The 17927-nt window shown below is 36.3% G+C and overlaps 1 protein-coding gene across 3 annotated transcripts; it reads right to left on the bottom strand.

Annotated features, from left to right (window-relative positions):
• Window positions 1-1552: 1552 nt before the first annotated feature.
• Window positions 1553-13872, bottom strand: LOC136034689 (uncharacterized). Of its 3 annotated transcripts, XM_065716013.1 has the most exons (4): window positions 10656-10724; window positions 7756-8029; window positions 4060-6471; window positions 1553-1924 (listed from the first exon to the last, which is right to left on the bottom strand). In XM_065716013.1, exons 2-4 carry the CDS (start codon window positions 8027-8029, stop codon window positions 1635-1637), a joined length of 2976 nt encoding a protein of 991 aa, XP_065572085.1. In that variant the 5' UTR covers window positions 10656-10724; the 3' UTR covers window positions 1553-1634. The 3 variants fall into 3 exon arrangements, with proteins under 3 accessions (XP_065572085.1, XP_065572084.1, XP_065572083.1); XM_065716012.1 differs by lacking the exon at window positions 10656-10724 and adding an exon at window positions 13828-13872 and having other exon boundaries at window positions 4060-8029; XM_065716011.1 differs by having other exon boundaries at window positions 4060-8029.
• Between the last annotated feature and the right edge of the window lie 4055 nt (window positions 13873-17927).

A 17927-nucleotide genomic window follows, 5' to 3' on the forward strand; every position in this document is an offset into this window, starting at 1 on the left:
ACCTGTCAATCAAAATATCAACATTGTAGTTGTTTTGAACGTTCTGACATTCCAAATTACAACTTCATTATTCTTTAATTCGTTGAAACTATGATGGCCTCAGAAACAGCAATGAGTCCCAGACCAATGCAGGACGGGGACCAATCATGCCTACGCGAAGCGCTTAATCCGGCTTAGAACTGGACAGAAAGACTTCCCTGGGACCTTCAGCATGAAAGAGGCTCTGTGCATTCCTGGACCTGTTTCGGTCATGACTATTTCTTTCCACACTTAGCAATTCTCTTCTAAGAGTCAAAATTTTGTACAAGCAATCTAAAGCGCATTACTTCCGACTCACTATATATTCATGCCTAAAAATATTATATTCCTATTGGGAGGCGGTCCATTTTTCTTTCAATAAAAGCTCAGAAAACAATCAAAACCAAGAAAAAATATCGATCAGTTAGGATCCAGTACTAGGCTACAATTTCGTCGAGGAGCGCCACTCCTCAAGGTTACCCTGGAATGCTGCTCTCAGTCATAGTTCTGGTTAGGCAAACTTGCCAAAAGTCCATCCTAACGCCACTATGAAGCCATACAAGCAGGACTTTCTTTTTGGGGATAGGGACACAGCAAGGAACTTATGAAGAGACGAAGAACCCAAGCCATCCAGTCCTCTTCTTCCCTCCTTTTCAACCAGCCTCCATTGTCTAGGAGCTGCTCTCAACAAATCTGCGAGGTAGCTTCATTGTTAATTGGTTGTCTAAATTCAAGATTTTAAATTACAAATTTTAAATCCAAGCAACCGAGCAGAGTAAAGCAGCTAAAAGTCCGCGATGGGTTTGATATTGTGGCGGAACCGGATTTTTTTTTTTTACAAAGAGCCCACGAAACTTGATAAGGATCCGGCAAACAAGCTCTTTGAATAATCTATTTAACGTCAAATTAAGTGAGTTTTTGTGCCCTGACGCTGGCAAAATTACTAAACTGTTAAAGCTAGAACTTAATCTGTTTTTAAAAATAATCTTGGAACACTGAGAAAGGTAGTAGGCTATAAAATCTATCCAAAATTTTACTAGAAAAAAAAATCGAAACAGCCTGACTAGGATAGACATCGTGCTAGTACCGGGGTTTGAGCACTGCCTGAATGAAAGTGATGGTTAATTACATATATAAATTAAATGAAATTTTGGGTACGTATTTATCGCTGTACTGAACTGCTCTAACTAGGAATTAGAAATTTCTATAAAATGATGGTCATTGAAACACAAAAGTGTGAAATTCATTTTTGAATGGCGTCAAGCAAAGCTGGTGCTCTAAGATGGGCACTTCCGCAATACGTTTTTCGAGGGAAGGGGTATATCCAAAAAAAGCGAGAAAATATGGATATTATAGTGGAAATATACGAAAATATTATTGGATCAACAGTAAAAACCCTAAATGTTCGCGAAAAGTGGAAGCATAACCCCTCCTTCTGTGTGCATACCTACCTCAAATCACCCAGGACCCTCACCCCAAACAAAGCTACTACAAGGGTGTCATGAGAAATACACAAATAATCATTATAGCCTTTTAATTCATTTTAAAAAATATTTTAATCCTATAAATACTTGACACCTTCTCCATGTTAACATTTCAGCTCCCTGTTTTGGTCATTACAGTAGGCCAACAGATCTGAGTAGATCATCATTATCTTTGCAGATAAACGGCAAAGATTTGTTACAATCAGCGTCGCTAACACCAGCTAGGTCACCATAAATTTCAGCAGCAGCACAAGCTTCAAGGTCACCTCCAATGTTGCCCATATGATTGTCAGGCTGCCCATCAAGCCAGTTTGTGACTGGTACCACTTTGGAAGTGATACCACTCCAGAGCCAAGGACTTGTTGTATAGCAGTCTTTGCCCTCACAAAACTTGCCACTAGTCCATGCCATGGGAATCCCACCTTTAAGTAAAACAAGATTTACAAATTCTAATATTGATGGTACAAAGCAGAAATAATAAAACTTGAAAAGACTAAAAAGTGATTCGGCCTTTCAGAGGCAAAGTTGACAAAGATGCAAAGTTCAGCTTTTTACATTCCTTAGAGTATTCGGCGGAAGTAAGGGCTAGTACAAAAAAAAACAAAGTATCTGTCTATCACATGCAAAGGGATTTTCTTAAACAGTCTGTTTGAGCTCATATTTGAGTATGGATCCCATTCCCCCAGGTCAAATATATAAAAATACCGAAATTCCTGGCACATTAAAACACCTTATATATTAAACTCGAAATCAGCACTTTTTTAGGGGTTTCTCGATTGTTTGTTTTGCAGTCATTTTTTTTTTTCAAAACCGGGTTCTGGGATCCAATAGAAAACTGTTTCTATAAATTTTAGGTGAATTCGTCCAGTAAGAAGAAAAGTTACTGCAAATAATCGTTAATAAACTTTTAGCGCTATATTTTGAAAAAAGGGAAATATGAACACAGCCTATTCCACAAATTCTCCATCTAGACTTATATTATGCTTATCATATTATGGTTACTATATCTTTGTTTTATGATATACTTATCTGATTTACCAGAAAATCAAACTATATCTTTACATCTTGCAATATCAGACTTTGAAGAGTATAGCACCAGATGTAAATAGTTGGATTGGAATTTAATTCCCAGCTTTATTTCGTAAATCACTTTCATTGTGTTTTGCCGCATTACTATTTTGTTTCTTAAGCCCTTTAGGCTCCCGTTCCACCCTTAGATATATAATTTTGAATAATAATAATGGAATTAATAATAAATAGTTTAAATAATAATAATACGTCTATGGTTTGACCGAAGTTTGAGAGCAGTTTTTAGTTAAATTTCTGGCAAATAGTTGAGATTTTTCGATATTTTTACCTTTGTCTTTTCCCAATTCTCTGGTGACACAACTGAGGCAATAAATTTATGAGGTTAGGAGACAAAAGGACGGAGGAGTATGTTTAAAAGAGTGAATGCTTATTTTTTCATTTTTTTTTTCTTTAAAAACCATTTCTTGATACAAATAAAGATAGCTAAGTGGCTATTCAGCTAAAATATTACTCTCAGATTCTTTGTAGTTATGGATTGCGAAACATCCAAAAATATTTCCAGCGAAACATTCGATGGACACTGTATTTATGTATGTTTCTTACTCATCAGAACATTTTAGGTAGCTCGATCAAACTAATTGTCATTGTCAGAATCAATTTACAGTAAGTCAAAGGACTTTTTTTGCACCTTAAGGTTATTTTCTGACATGTTGTCAAAATTTGAATTTATGGCCCGAAATTCTAAATTGAGAACACTGATTAAAGTTTTGTAATATCTTTGCAGCTACCTGTTTCATTCTCAACATACTTAGCCAAGATATTGGCGTGTGGGAGGAGGGAGTACAGTACGGATTCCTTGTAAATCACTGTAATGCCCGACCCTATTTTTGATTCTAGCGGTCAGGTTGTGTGTCGGGCTTGCTACCTGTCCCTGTAAAGAAGACCCAGAAACTGGAACGTTGATTTGATGGCCAGTGCACCATTGACGGTGCTGGAGGAGCTTTTCCTTTTTATGCTAGGATTCAGCTTAGGTCTTCTTATGGAATAAGCCCGTCAAGAGCCCATCTTTTTTACATTCATAAAATAGATACAAATGTTATGAATGTAAAACAGGAAGAATTTTGTTATTTATCATTTTATATGAAAAGAGGACCTAAACCACACTTGAAGCTCTTTTTTTCGAAAAGGTGTAATTCGTCCTTTTTCTACCCAGAACAATGCTTATTTTGCCGCAAATTTTATATTAGATTTCTCTCAAAACCGTGAACTAATCCATCATTTCCAAAAATGGCTGCTATGACAAAAGCAAGCAAATCTAAGATGGGAAATAAGCAGTGTCTGTTCTTTATCTGCAAAATATAGTTATTTTTAACCTACTGCAAGTTTTTTGAATTTTCAAATTGAATATTTATTGTGCTAACATAACTTTAAAAATAAATATGTGCTTGATTCAATATCTAATATCAAAGGAGGGAATAGTGACTACATTTTCTGGCATTTTACATAAAAATTTAAATGAAAAACTTACCATATGTCATCATTCTGTAAACGAAAGTTTCTTCCTCTTCTTCGGAAAGTGAAACCAATTCCATGCATTGACGCCGGCAAAAGTTTCTTGCATCTACCCAAGGTACTGTAGTATTCTCTAATATTGCATCATCCCAAGAAAACAAATAGGCAGTGTCTCTGAATCTGGAATTGAAGGACCTATGGATACAAAAATCTCGAACAGGACTTTCAACATCGTGTGTATGTAATAGTGCTTCCTCCGCTACTTCTTCTAAAGATTCACTTCTATGTTTGCTTTTTTGGAGTTCATTAAATTCCTCCATTTCGAATGTTCCCAAAAGATGAAAAATATTCATTTCTTTATCTTGTTTTTGTTTTGGTCTTGCAAAAATTTTGCTTTGTCCTTGTTCATTTACCATATTTTCAAAAACATCTTCACTTATGCTTTCATTTTTTTCCAAACTCGTCAAACCAGACGAAATTAAAGCAGAACTAATAGGATCTATAAAATCCGATTCTGAAAGATACTGGCTTTGCTCTTCTTCGCTAACTCTTTCTTTCAAATCTTCTTCATTGGTTCTTTTGACGGTTTCAGCATCACCTGAATCCGTTAAGATTGTTCTAGGATTGTGAAGAGCTAAGAAATCGATGAAAGACTCTGCGTCAATTTTGTCGTGGTTGTCATTGTCTAAATCATAGTCATCAAAATTTACGTCAGAGTTATTCTGGGAAAATATATTTATATAAGTAGATTCTGGAGTTTGTTGAGAGTGTAATTGCTCCTCCATTTTGTTTTCGACAACTTCATCATCAATAACACCCAAACTTTCCACCTGGCTAAGAAAGTCTGAATAAAGAGTACCGTCAAGAGGGGTAGAAGCTGCAAAATTTTTATCAGTTCCCTTACTAGTATTTCTGTGATATGGAGAATTTTTTTCAAAATATAGATAAGACTTTTCTTTAAGGGGTCCCGATGTTGAGTTTTCTATTTCATGTATCCGGATGTCAACTATATTTAGACTTGAATCATGCACAAGAGGGGTAGTGAGTAGTTTTCCCCGACTTTTTTCGTTGTTAAGATTGCCCCTGACTTCAGTTCCATCCTCATGTGAATTGATATCTGTTGCAAAGTACATGTTCATTGGATCACCAGCCCTTGGACTGTCCCTATCATTTGAATTCAAAGAAAGCTGGTTAATCACTAGAGCATCTCCAGTTTCAATTTTTTGGGGATTCTTTTTCATTATAGGGTCTCTAACATAACCAGGTCTATTCCTGCTATAATCATCTGGTACTTTAATGGACTGCATTACTGGAATATTGTTGACTGACGGTACGAAAGCTTTGGAAAAATATCCTGTTTTCCAGCTGCTTAAGAATGGTCTTTGTGTGATTTGTTGTGATCTGTAAGGATCAGCATAAGTAGCAAAGTTAGTGATAGCATTTGAATGCAAGTAATTATTATTTGGTGAAAGATGTGAGTTCTTGGTGTAAATAGATGGATTTGACTGATGAGAGACTTGAGGGGCCGTATAATAAGTAGGGAAAAGGTAAATAAAACCTTGCTTTTGTGGTGATTTCTTTTTTGGAAATTTTTTCTGTTTTCCTTTACTTGTATTTCTAGAAATATATAACCATGGTTGTTTCAGGATATGCCAGACTAGAGAGCTTTTCTTTTGGGGTGACAGATTTATGTTTTGGATTTCATCGTGTTGTTCCCCTTTAGGTGTTAATATAGCTTCATACATTTCATTATTTGAACTTGATATCAGGGTGAATGGCTCAGGTAAATTTTGGCTCTCATCGTTTGTTGTGTTGAATTGAGTTTTGTCAGATTTAAATAAAAGCTCAATAAGCCTAGATAGATAATCATGATACCTTTGGACCACTGAGCTGAAGTTTACTAATCGTTTTGATCGGACCTTACGTTGACCTTCATTTTTAATTGTTTTCGACCTCAATTTCGACGTTCTATTTTTGTTCTGTCTAGTCCTTGGTATTTTCACTTTCTTTTTTGGACTTCTTGTAGCATTAACTAATGTACGAGAAGGAAGATTTGGTTTTGCTAGAGCTAAGGGCTCAGAAGGAACAACAACTATTTCACTACTTTTTAAGGTTGTTGTCTCAACTATCAAATCCCTCTTTTGACGTTTAGCTTCTGGAATTGATGTTACGACAGTTGGTGCTCGTGCTGGTGATTCAAAAAGTATTGGTTCAAGCAATGTTTGAGTAAGAGGAGCATTAATATCAGCTCCAGCGGGAGCAGCACTCAGTTCACCATTTGGATTAAAAGCGTCAGGTGGAGGAGGTATGAAGGATATCTCATTTGTACGCTGAGGTTCAACTCGTGCTGGATTCCTTGAGAAATCGTCTTGGAATGCTGTACCATCTGATTCAAATTGGATAGGCCGAGGAGGAAACGTAACCAAATCTGAAAAATTTTTAGTTTTTAGATGAACAGTTTCTTGGGATACTAAAGAGCTAATTGGTTTGATAAGCTCCAAGTTGGGCAAAACTGTTTGCTTTTCTTGTAAATTCTCCTGGCTATGATTTACGTCATCTGTGTCATTCCTTTGATCATCATTTATAGCAAACGCTAAAGTATTTTGAACAGGGATTTGAACAGCCTGGGAAGGAATTGAGAAGAAATCAGAAAAATTTATATCTTCGCTTAAATCTAAACTGGGTAAAATGGTTGGATTTTTTGAGCTGCTATTCGTTTCATCTGTTTTAGCTCTCTGGTCATCACTCAAAGGCTTTGCTAAAGTATTTACTACACTAGATGTTTGGTTCAAACGAGGTGGAATTGCGGACAAATCTGAATTTTTGTTATTTTTTAGCTGAAGAGTTTCTTGGAAAGTAGCAAAACGATTTAGCTCTGCAACTCTTTCTCCACTTAAACCTGAACTAGGTAAATCTGTTGGTTCGTGTTGTAAAGTTTTTGGGCTATTATTTTCTTCATGTATGTCAAGCCTTTCAGTGTCACTCAAAGGCTTTGTTAAAGTTATTGTAGCAGACATCTGGATAGATTTAGGCGAAGTAACAATAAAATCTGAAAATTTTGGGTCTTTTTCAAAGAGGGGTATCAAAGAGCTGTTATGTTCGACCTCTTTTTCTTCGTTAAGATGAAAATCAGGTAAAACCATGAGTTTTTTGAGGGGAGATTTTGAGCTACTATTTATTTTATCAGTGGTAGTTCCTTCGAAATCCCTTATTGGCTTTGAAAAAGCACTGACAGTATCGATACGGGACGATGGAAATGAAATTAAATCTGACAATTTTTCATCTTTTGTCTGGAAATTCTCTTGAGAAATTAAAGAAATATTAGGGTTGACAATTTTTTCTTGGTTTAGGTCCAAATTTTGCGAAGTCATCGTTGTTTCCTGTAAGATTTGAGACGCATTATTAGTTTCTTCAATACTAGTTCTCTCTAGGTTAATTATAGGCTCTGCTAGATCATTTATGGTAAATGCATCTGCTCGGAAAAGTTTTTGGGGATTTTGGTCCAAAAGCGGAGGTTCTATTCTTTCTTTTTGGTTACTAGGAGTAATAATGTTATCATCACCATTGGTTATCCTAAGATGGTTAAGCTTCATAAATCGATCTTCAAATATATCTGTAGACATTTGAACAGTGGCCCTATTCGGAGATCTCAATGTATTGTGTGGAATTCTAATTCTGTTCCTAGGATAAATGGGAAGAAAATTGTACATACCAACTGTTCTTGGTCTACCATTGTTTCTAAGGGTAGGTCGGCTGTCTATGGGTTGCATAGGTCTTTCAGGATTTGGGGGCCGTGGTGGTGGAGGCAACCAGTGTCTCGGTGGTCCATGTGGCTGAGGATGGGGCCTAGAATTACTGAATCTAGGTGGCTCTTGTGATGGTCGATGTGGAAGTGAAGCCGGTGCAGGAGCTTGATGTATGACTAAATGTGGCTGTAAAACACTTGCAATCAAATTGATTGTTTGAAGAATCTCGTGCAGAGGCATCTGAAAAGGAAAGAAACTGACTACTATCTTATAAGATAAGCTAAAGAAGAAAAAGCAGAACATGAGCAATTTTTTACAGCTTCGACAATCTTCACAAAACATGTCCTTGTTTTGTCATCTATGCTTTCCGACACTTTCGATCACTTCAACATACGATTAGAGCATCAAATATTATTTTTATCCGGAAAGTTAGTTTTGATGCAATTTAAATATACCTTGCACTAAAATATACACCTTAATTTAAATGTTTGAATATTTATATTATATCTAGGCATAAAAGCAGAACAGTAACTTTTTGTTAACACGGAACGCTATTGACCACCGCTAACAAATTTTTCAAGAGCGCGTTTACAGCCCAAATTAGGGCTTCAGAAGATATTTTCAAGTTACAGCTCCAGAAGGCAGTCTTGATAAAAACAAACATAACAGTTCAAGTTTGGCTTGGGTTCAAGCTTCCTTCAAACAGTTCGAGCTTTCTGGTAGGCTTGGTGACTCCTAGGATTTGAGCTGTCAAGCCACATTTGACTTTTTTTTCAGTTTAGGAGCTGTTTTCATAGAATCCTTAGAGCCATAAAAGTAGAGAAGAAGCGGATTTTTGAGTTAGAAAATACCATACTAGACCTAAATGATCTGTAGATCCATTTACGAGTTTTATTCACCTAACGCAACATTTTTAAAATTTTCGCACATTAAGTGTGTTTAGGAGGGATAATTAGATATAGAAACTCCAAAAATCCAAAGAACTTTCCTGGATCCTATTTTGTATTAGGAATTCATTCCTAAAAGTTTAATTTACATAGTACAACAAATTTCCGTGTTGTCTGGAGGTCATTGTTCTGCTATTAAGCCTAATTTTCTATTAACACAAGAAGAAAATGAAGAATATTCTTAATAGGATTTCAGAGCAATTGATCCTTAGATTTGATAATTTTTAGATTTGATAAAAAAAATTAGATTTGATAAAGAAAAGGTAGCGAAGAATAATAACAGAACATCTTCCCGTGCTGAAACATTTGAAAAATGTTAAACCGAATATCGGCAATGATGCATGTTCTCATATGATACATAGCAATATAGCAAGGTGCCTTAAAATATAGATAAATAAATATAGAAAAAAAGATAAATAAAATATATAAAAAACAACTACAGTTTCTGTGGAGAATACACATTTGTCATGCATCATATTTAGATTTTAGCCTAAAAATGTAATTTTAAATAAGGGGACAAATTATTGCAACGGCAAATAATGAAAAATCTTGATAAAGGACCATAATTACGAGACTAGAGTATTCCTATCTTTTTTTGTCAATCAGAGAAATAGCCTTCTCCTCTTCTAAGAATAAGTTCGTGCGTACTTTTTTATCTTCGATCTGTTACACTACTGCTACTAACAATTCACTGCAGCAACAAGCCGCCTAAGACCAACACAACAACGCACACATCTTCTCCATCCCAATCCATTTAAAAACCTTCCTTTTTAAACCCTACAAGAGGTTCCATTTTTCTTTAAATCCTTCCTAACGACCTCCTCTCGCCTGATTCGAGACGACCTGCTTTTCGTTTGCCCCTAGCCGTTTCAACTTTTCTCTTATTATAACTCTAGAAAGCATGATAGAACTAATTTTGTGTGCAGCTCTGTAGACAATTCCTATAGAAAACATCTTATAAATCCTTCTGTCTTTCGGAGTACCCATTTTCAGAACCATTCTTGACAATGTCATCGCTGTAACTTCCAATACTTTATTTTTGGTTCACAGAATTGTCTTTCTATTCTTCCAAACTTTTTTCAACTGTGAAAAAACACTTTGCTTTCGATTATTCTACTTTTAACATCTTGACTGCGCCCATCGTCTTTACTAATAATAATAACTAGGTAACTGAAGATATCGACTTCATCCATGCTTTCGTTACCCAATATCACCTTTTTAGCTTCAATTATTCAAAGCCTAAGGGAATTAATTTTCTTGAAATTAATTTTTTAAGCCTATTCTTACGTCCTAAGCTCACAAAACCTCCAAAAAACCTTTATTTTGTTATCATTTTTATCTAGGACGCTCAAATCATCAGCATATGGAAATCTAGGAGATTTTTAATTTCCTATTCAATTCCATGCTCTCTCATGACCTTTGCCACGTCCCTTAGGAAAAGGTCCAGTCCATCTGCATGATGGATTGGACCAATCCATCTGCATGGCAGCACTGCTTAACTCCAGGTTCAGTGCGAAACCAGCTACTAACCTAATTTCCACTTCTATCACAGACTATTATTTTCGTACATAGCCCTAATCACTTTAATGTATTTATCTGGTATACCATGCAAAAAGTTGTAGGCATTTATCCCCCAGAAAATAGCCACCGCGGAAAATACCCCCCCCCTTCCGGAAAATCCCCCGTGGAAAATATCCACAGGAAAATATATCCTCGCTGAAAGGAAATTATTCTCAAAATTTAGTCCCCACTGAAAATGGGACGTCGTCTGGGGGAGGGGCAGCTACTCCCCCCAATAATTTGGAGAATTTTTTTTGTATAGCCTATGCCACTTGAATATCTAAATATGGACCCCTCTTGCCCCCAAATAAAAATTCTGGGGCTAATCCCCCGGTTCTTGTACAAACCCCTCCTCTTACCTACTAAACTTACAGTATTTTCAGTAATATTTCCAGCTGCGTCACCTTAAGACATAACCTGTTACTTCACAAACTATTTTCCTATAATTATTCCATCCATCTTATACATTGTCTAGTTTTAGATTCTTTAGTTGAATATTCAACTATTCCTGGAAGGTTTATCTCAAATTCTCATCCAGGAGTCTACCAACGTCATTGTCTTCCCGAAAGGTAGCTGCACTTCCTATATGTTATCTTTAGAATAACCTCAGGCACTGCTAGCATTGCCAGCGTGGCACAATTTTACCTTTAAAGATTTTGGTTTCAATTGCTCGTTTCTACTCGGATATCCGTCCCAAGTTTATCAAAATTTTCCTCTTGTTAGGGTAGGCTCGGTGGTACAAATTTTCCCCTTACAGTACATTTTTTAGTCAGAAAACTGGTGCAGTTTACTCCAATGCGTTAACAACGCCGAATACTATTAGATGGCAACCTTTCCCTCAATAATAGCACCCCTATATACTCTCAATACTCTGGTATATTGTATCATCCTGACAGTATTTGGTTTACAATACCGTAATCAATAAGGTTGGCCGCCTTACCATCATGTGAGTACCATGTTAACTCATGGGCCGTTTTATGACCAAGTAGTGTATTGGTTATAATTAGACATTTATACCTACAAAATTTTAGCAGTCTATAACTGTTACTATTTTCTTTTATTACACTAAATTTACCTAGGATACCATCTATCACTATTTCCACCAGCCTGAACATTAAAATCCCATATTTCTACCTGGGACCCTGTCTATTTGTCCCTGCAGCTGGACTGAAATTCATCTGAGTCACTAATATCGACACCAGTCGGTTCTACAAAATACATAGTACTATTACTGCACTACCTCGCACTTTTTTACTCGCAAAATCAGCCACTAGCATTTATTATTAATGTCTTTCTAACCTAATATCATGGGCGTCATTTGGGGGAGGGCGGTTGTCCCCGCAATATTATGGATAAAAATTGTTATATCACCATACCCCTTGACTCCCGGATATGGACCCCTCTTGCCCCCTCCCCAATAAAAGTGCTGGACATCCGTCTCTGTCAAAGATCGGTTATAGCTTTTAGTAATTTCAAAGTTTATGATAACCACACAGAAATAAAAAAAAACGGATTTCTTAATATGAGGAAGTATAAATATAAAAGGTGCACATTAATATTAACTACATTCATTGCATAAACATTTCTCGGTTACTTTTATCTATTATAATTTTATGCAGATTGTATCACAATTATGCCAAATATCTATAAATAAAATTCATTCTGGTTTTACTTAGCATTAAGTGTTACTGTTTGAGTTTTGTGTAGAAAGTGCATTATAGCATATATGTCATCTATTCACATCCTTAACCAGGGGGAAATCTACAGTATTTTAATTGAGGGGGTGGGGGGCAATATGGGTCCATATCCGGGTAGTCAAGGGGTATGGGATATGTAATAAATAAATATCAACATTATTAGGGGCCCTTGCCCCCCGAACGAAGCCCCTGTCCTTAACAATGGTTGAGGCAAAACTACCGAGGATTAGTTCTTAGTATATAGTCAATATGAAAAGAAGAAATTATACAGATAAAGGTGGCTACCATGTTACTTCTATTTTCAGCCAAGGAGACCGGGGTGAAGACCCCCTAAAATGAAGAAAAAAAAATACCGAATGGTCTTTGATAATTTCAGGCAATATCTGGATGTCTAACTCTGAGGATTCGTGCCCCGTAGGGAATTTTTCGGAGGAGAGGCACAGAAAATTCAACAAAACAGTAAAACAGGAGAACTGTGCGAAAATTAGAGCAATTACGGAAGTTAATTATAAAAACATTTTGTGTTTGACACTATGGTTAGAGCCCTTTATATCTGAGTACCTGCTTATGGCAATCTTCTCTAGTATTTTTATTTTCTGTTCAGTAACGATGATCAAATTTGATGCTATATTGAATATCAGGCCCTAGGAGCTAATGCCAATGTTTTTAGTTGCGAAAGGCCTCTACACCAGCAGTGGAGTCTATTAACGGAAATATAGGGGGTTCGGGTGATTTCTTTCAAAATCTAAGGAGAGGGAATTGTGTTTTGTTTTCAATTAAAATACAAAATTTCTTAAATATTCTTAAGACCACGAATTATAGTCATGGACTATTGCTACAGGAAAATTGCAACAATACGTCCCCCTTGCAACAGGAGTTCCTAAAGGGCTATCTGGCAATGACTGGCGGGAAACTTGAAACTTTTTTGGATTGATTACTAATAAAAATAAAGAACTTTAATTAGTTTGAAGGTTATATCAATTAATACTTATCAAATAACATCAATATCGTCTTATAGCAATAACAAAAAATAACAACAATAGCGTCTTAAACATGTCAACATGCTAAATACTTATTTTCAACGCGCATACAAAGTTAAATAAAAGTTATAAATTCCTGACATGCACAGTAGGCTCTTTTGTATTTTCCCTTCGCTTTTCTCACGGCTGATTATGTTAAGCCAGTGTGGGCTGGGGAGAAGGAAAGACTCCTTTAACTTGAAATCTTAAGGTCATTCGCCTTTTCTGGCTAAGAAAAAGATCACCCTGACTGGATAGCCCAAAACATATTATTTCAAGCCCCAAATTGCCACAAGGTGACACTGCAAGTGATTTTGAGCCCTTCATGAAACTCACACTTTAAAAAACGCAGAAAGGTGTTTTTGTGCATTTTCATTACGTTTTTACGAGTCGGAAAACATTTCGGGGGGGGGGGGTTCAAAGAAAGCCTCTAACCTTTCTCCTGAATACAAACTTAACAAAAGGAGGGTAAAAAATAAAATAGAAGGAGTCTAATACCAGATCTCAGAAAAAATATAGGGGGGGGGGGCAGCTGCCCCCAGGCCTAGCACTGCCACTGGAATTATGATATTTTAGACTAGTTTGTTATTTCTAAGTGTGAAATTTGTCCCTTACGTGGATTCTAATAATGCAGTCATAAAGTAGCTTTTTTGGACGGGGTAGGGTGTACATTGAGATAATACCGGTGAACAAAATGAAAATTATGAAAACAATCGTTAAATAGGTTGAAATCTCTTCATAATTCTGAGGCTCTGGACCCCTCCCCCCTTTGTGCCCTATGGGGGAAATCTTTTGAGACACACAAGAAGCCTTACCTCATTCTATTTTGTCTTTAGAGCTTAATTTCCTTACGATGCAAAAATGTAACTGAGAAGGCAATGTCTTTGACAAGATGGCCTATAAATTACAGAAAAAGGTAGGTGTCATGCCATGACTCAAAGGCTTACCTTGCTTATATTATCAAGAAATTTGAGATAAACTACCGCAACTGAATAAATCAAAAGCTACCTTTTTCCGGGTAAAATAAATTAAATTCAAATAAGATAATCCTTCTGCTTATATATGACTTTAGATGTTAGTGATATTACATTTCCGGATATCAGTAACTTTAGATTTAAACTTCTGATTATAAAGTAAGTAAAAATCCGCCAACTTTTACATCAATTGAGAAAGGCTTTAGTTCTAAAGGTTTTATTTACCTTCCTATGATAACCGATATTCTTTAGAAGGAACAAATTTTTCTCTAAGAGGGAGTTCAGCATTGTTAAAAAACAAGTCTCATTTTATTTCCTAATTTTAAATTAAGGCAATTTTTCAGCTAAAATTTTCGGGCAAGAAATTTTATATGCAGCTCGGGGACTGGCCAATTTTGCTATACAGTTCAGAAATTATTTAAAAACAACAATTTTTCAGTTTTGAACATACTTTTTCAAGTTCTGGGACTGAATTTAAGATTCGTCTGAATGTTTGTGCGTGTCACTACTGAATAAGTCCCTATTAGCTACACTAAGCTTTAAACAGTTAAAAAATGATGTTTAAAAGGACCTGTGCAACGATAGACCGGTTTCATTTGTAAAAAAGATTGGGTGTAACATCTTTAGTTTGTCAGTTTATTTTCAATGTTGGAAAGTACAATCAAAGTCACTTATGACTTATGGCCAGAGCCGTAACCAGGATTTTTTTCGTGAGGGGGGGGGGGGGGAGGAGAAAAACTTAAGCAAAAGAGAAAGACTTAAAAAACGCTTAAAAAATTGTTTATATTTTTTTTTTTGCGTTTTTATGAGTCGGACAAACATTTCAGGGAGGAGGGGGGGGTCAAACCCCTTAATCCCCCTGGATACGTCCCTGATCTGGGCCTTCCTATTGGACGGTCAATACTAGAGACAAGGGGGTTACTGCTTTCTCATTTTCAGAAGTGGTTTTCTTTTATATATAGCCGTATAGGGACACATAAGCGGAAGTTTGACAGTCGTCTGTTGGCCCGGGTGTACAATGCTTGCTGGAAAGAATTATCAAAATCCGCATATCTTGTAGTGGTGAATACAAAAACCATTTAATAAACTCTAATATCATCGTTTCTTAGTTCAAATTACCACAAGAATATGCCCATATTGACCACGTTCAAAGCTGAAAGGTTGGAAGCACTGCAATTTAATTCGAAATCCTATGCTAGTCGGAGCGTCCCGTTTGGTGACTCCATTATTAAGCTCACGGATGGCAGTGTATATCTGGGACAGGTCGTAAACAGGATTTTTTCGGGGAGGGGGTTTACAGAACGCATTTTTTTTTATATTCATTATTTGATATTCTTTTACGAGTCGGAAAAAAGTTTCGAGGGAGGGGTCAAACCCCCCTGGATACGTCCTTGATCTGGGCCTTCCTTTTCGATAGTCAATACTAGAGACGTGGCGGTTCATACTTTCTCATTTTCAGAAGCGGCCTTCTTTTATATATAGCCTTATAGTGACATATAAGCGGAAGTTTGACAGTAGTCTGTTGGCTCGGGTATACAATGCGATAGTTTTGCCTCATTATCTGCACCTTATCTCATTTCGGCGTACTTTTATGGCTACAGATAGACTGAAATTGCATTGAGTACACTAAAAGTGTGCAAGGTTTTTGCAGTCTTCTTTTGCGCTCCATCAGGGGTATTAAATACATTCATCAAAACTTGCATATCCTGCAGTAGTGAATACAAAAACCATTTAGTAAACTCTACTAGCACTCTTCTTAGTTGGGTACTTCTTTTCAGCCTAGAGACATAGCAGAGTACGTTCGGACCCTGAACTACGATACTTGAATAAGGATGACTTGATTAAAGTTTGACCTTAGTTTTGACAAGGTGTGTGGCAAAATGTTTAAATATTCTAACTAATTTTCATAACAATCCTTAAAACTGACTGAGGAACTTTCCAAGAGGTTTTTCCGCCGTCCAATTGTTTGTTATCAATGTTAGCTAACAGATATTTGTTTGGACGGCGGAAACAGAATTGTTAGCTAACAGAAATATTTCGTTTTAAATTCTCCAACAATTTGTTCCAACTAGCATTCGATTTGTTAAAGACATTCTCTAAAAATATTTTTAGTTGGACGGCAGAAAAACCCTTAAATAGAATCATTACGAATAGCCTAAGACCACAATTTTCAAAAAGTATCAAGTCCTTCAAAACGATTTCCAACGTTCTTAAGTGACTACCGACTTCAAATGAACAAATTCGAGGGTCACCATCTATATTCCAAGCAGAATAGTCGTCTCCAAGATTTCGTCATTCTCGCCTTCTTCCTTTCATGTAGCAGGCGTAAGTTTCAACAAGATCATTCTAAAACATCCCTTCTTTGTTCTTAGCCAGTCACAAAAAACTGAAAGGATTATCTTTGAACCGGGCAATTTCTCTTCCCCAGTGAACCATCAACTGTTCAAACAAACAGTAAAACACGAATGTGATGCGAAGGTGGGTGGATTTTAGAAATAGTAAATCTCAATCTTTGTCGTTTTAAATCACAATTCGTCTGGTTATAACTTACTTCTAGTGGATTTCCCAAACCTTGATAAAATTACATATTTGGGTTCAGCACAATAAACATATTTTTTGCAATAGTTTCATCACAAGGATGTAAAAAGATATTATGTTTCGCAATATTGTCTTCCCAGCTAATTTACAACGATTTGCAACCAGGCGAGTCTCACTCTTTTATTGTCAGTCACCCGTATCTTTGAACGCATTTTGTTCATTAAGAATAGAGAAAACAAAACCCCATTTTTGCAAAGAAAATAAAATTTATGTGAAAAGTATAGAAATTTGATTGAATTTAGCTTGGTTACAAGGAAGATAATAGGAACTTTCAAAGACAAAATCTACTTCTTTCAAGACAGCAGCAAGTCACAAAAACGCTCATCAAGTTATTAAGCAGTTGGCAAATGACCATTTTTTTGTAACAAGGAAGGTTTGGGCCTCCAAAACACGAAAAAAACGATATTAGCATTTGTTTTACTAGCTGGGACAGATGACAAAAAGTTATGGCCATATGGCCCAGACCCCGCCCCTCCTTCCCCAGTATGCACATGGTACAAATTCGTGAAATTTTCTTAGAGACGAGGTCTTAGGACAAATTTTTAGATGGGCACTTCCCTTCTGTCCGATTCGAAGTGAACGTTTTACATTAAACAATAAATCTTCCATTTGCTTTGCACTGAAAATACTGATTCTCAGGAAATTCATAAAGGCTGGCAGTTTGTATAATAATCATAAATTTTGTAGTTTGTATAAAAACCATAATTGTGGGAAAAAAATCAAACAAACCGCGATATTCCGAGAGGGGAGAGGTTGGAAAGCTCCCCCCCATTGGGTACATGCTTGCTACCCTCTTTAATATTTTCTAAGTGTTGTGATATAACTAACTAGCCGAAAATACCCGACGTTGTTCGTGAATTTTTGTAAGGGCTTAGACACTTTTTATATCACATCTCCAATTTCTTGATGCTTCCTGATAAGACTATTTTCATTGTAATCCCTGAGGTTTACAAGCAAATGAAGAGATTTCATCCATTTCCAACACGTTGATATCCAATCCAAAGCTGGACAAGGAATAACGTTGAGGTTGGCATTTCAAAAATTGCTATCAAATTACTATTTGCAATATTATTATTTCTAAATAAATAGTGGATTTGCGTGCTTTAGGTTTATTCCTTTTTATGCTTCTGACAAAATAGAGGCTCCCTTTCCCCTTCAGACCATAGACTGCTCCAATCCTCCTCCTACCTTTACCACCCAATTACCAGCAAAACAACCGACTCCAGTTTTCCTCTACTACCACCTAAACCCTTACCTTTTTTTTTATCTTCTCCAGCCAGAGAGGATCATACTTGCCAAATTTGCTCCATTCATTTGGAAATGAACAGTAAACAGACGAACAG

This window comes from Artemia franciscana, chromosome 13 (genome assembly GCF_032884065.1).
Source record: "Artemia franciscana chromosome 13, ASM3288406v1, whole genome shotgun sequence".
In the NCBI taxonomy this organism is placed as follows: Eukaryota; Metazoa; Arthropoda; class Branchiopoda; order Anostraca; family Artemiidae; genus Artemia; species Artemia franciscana.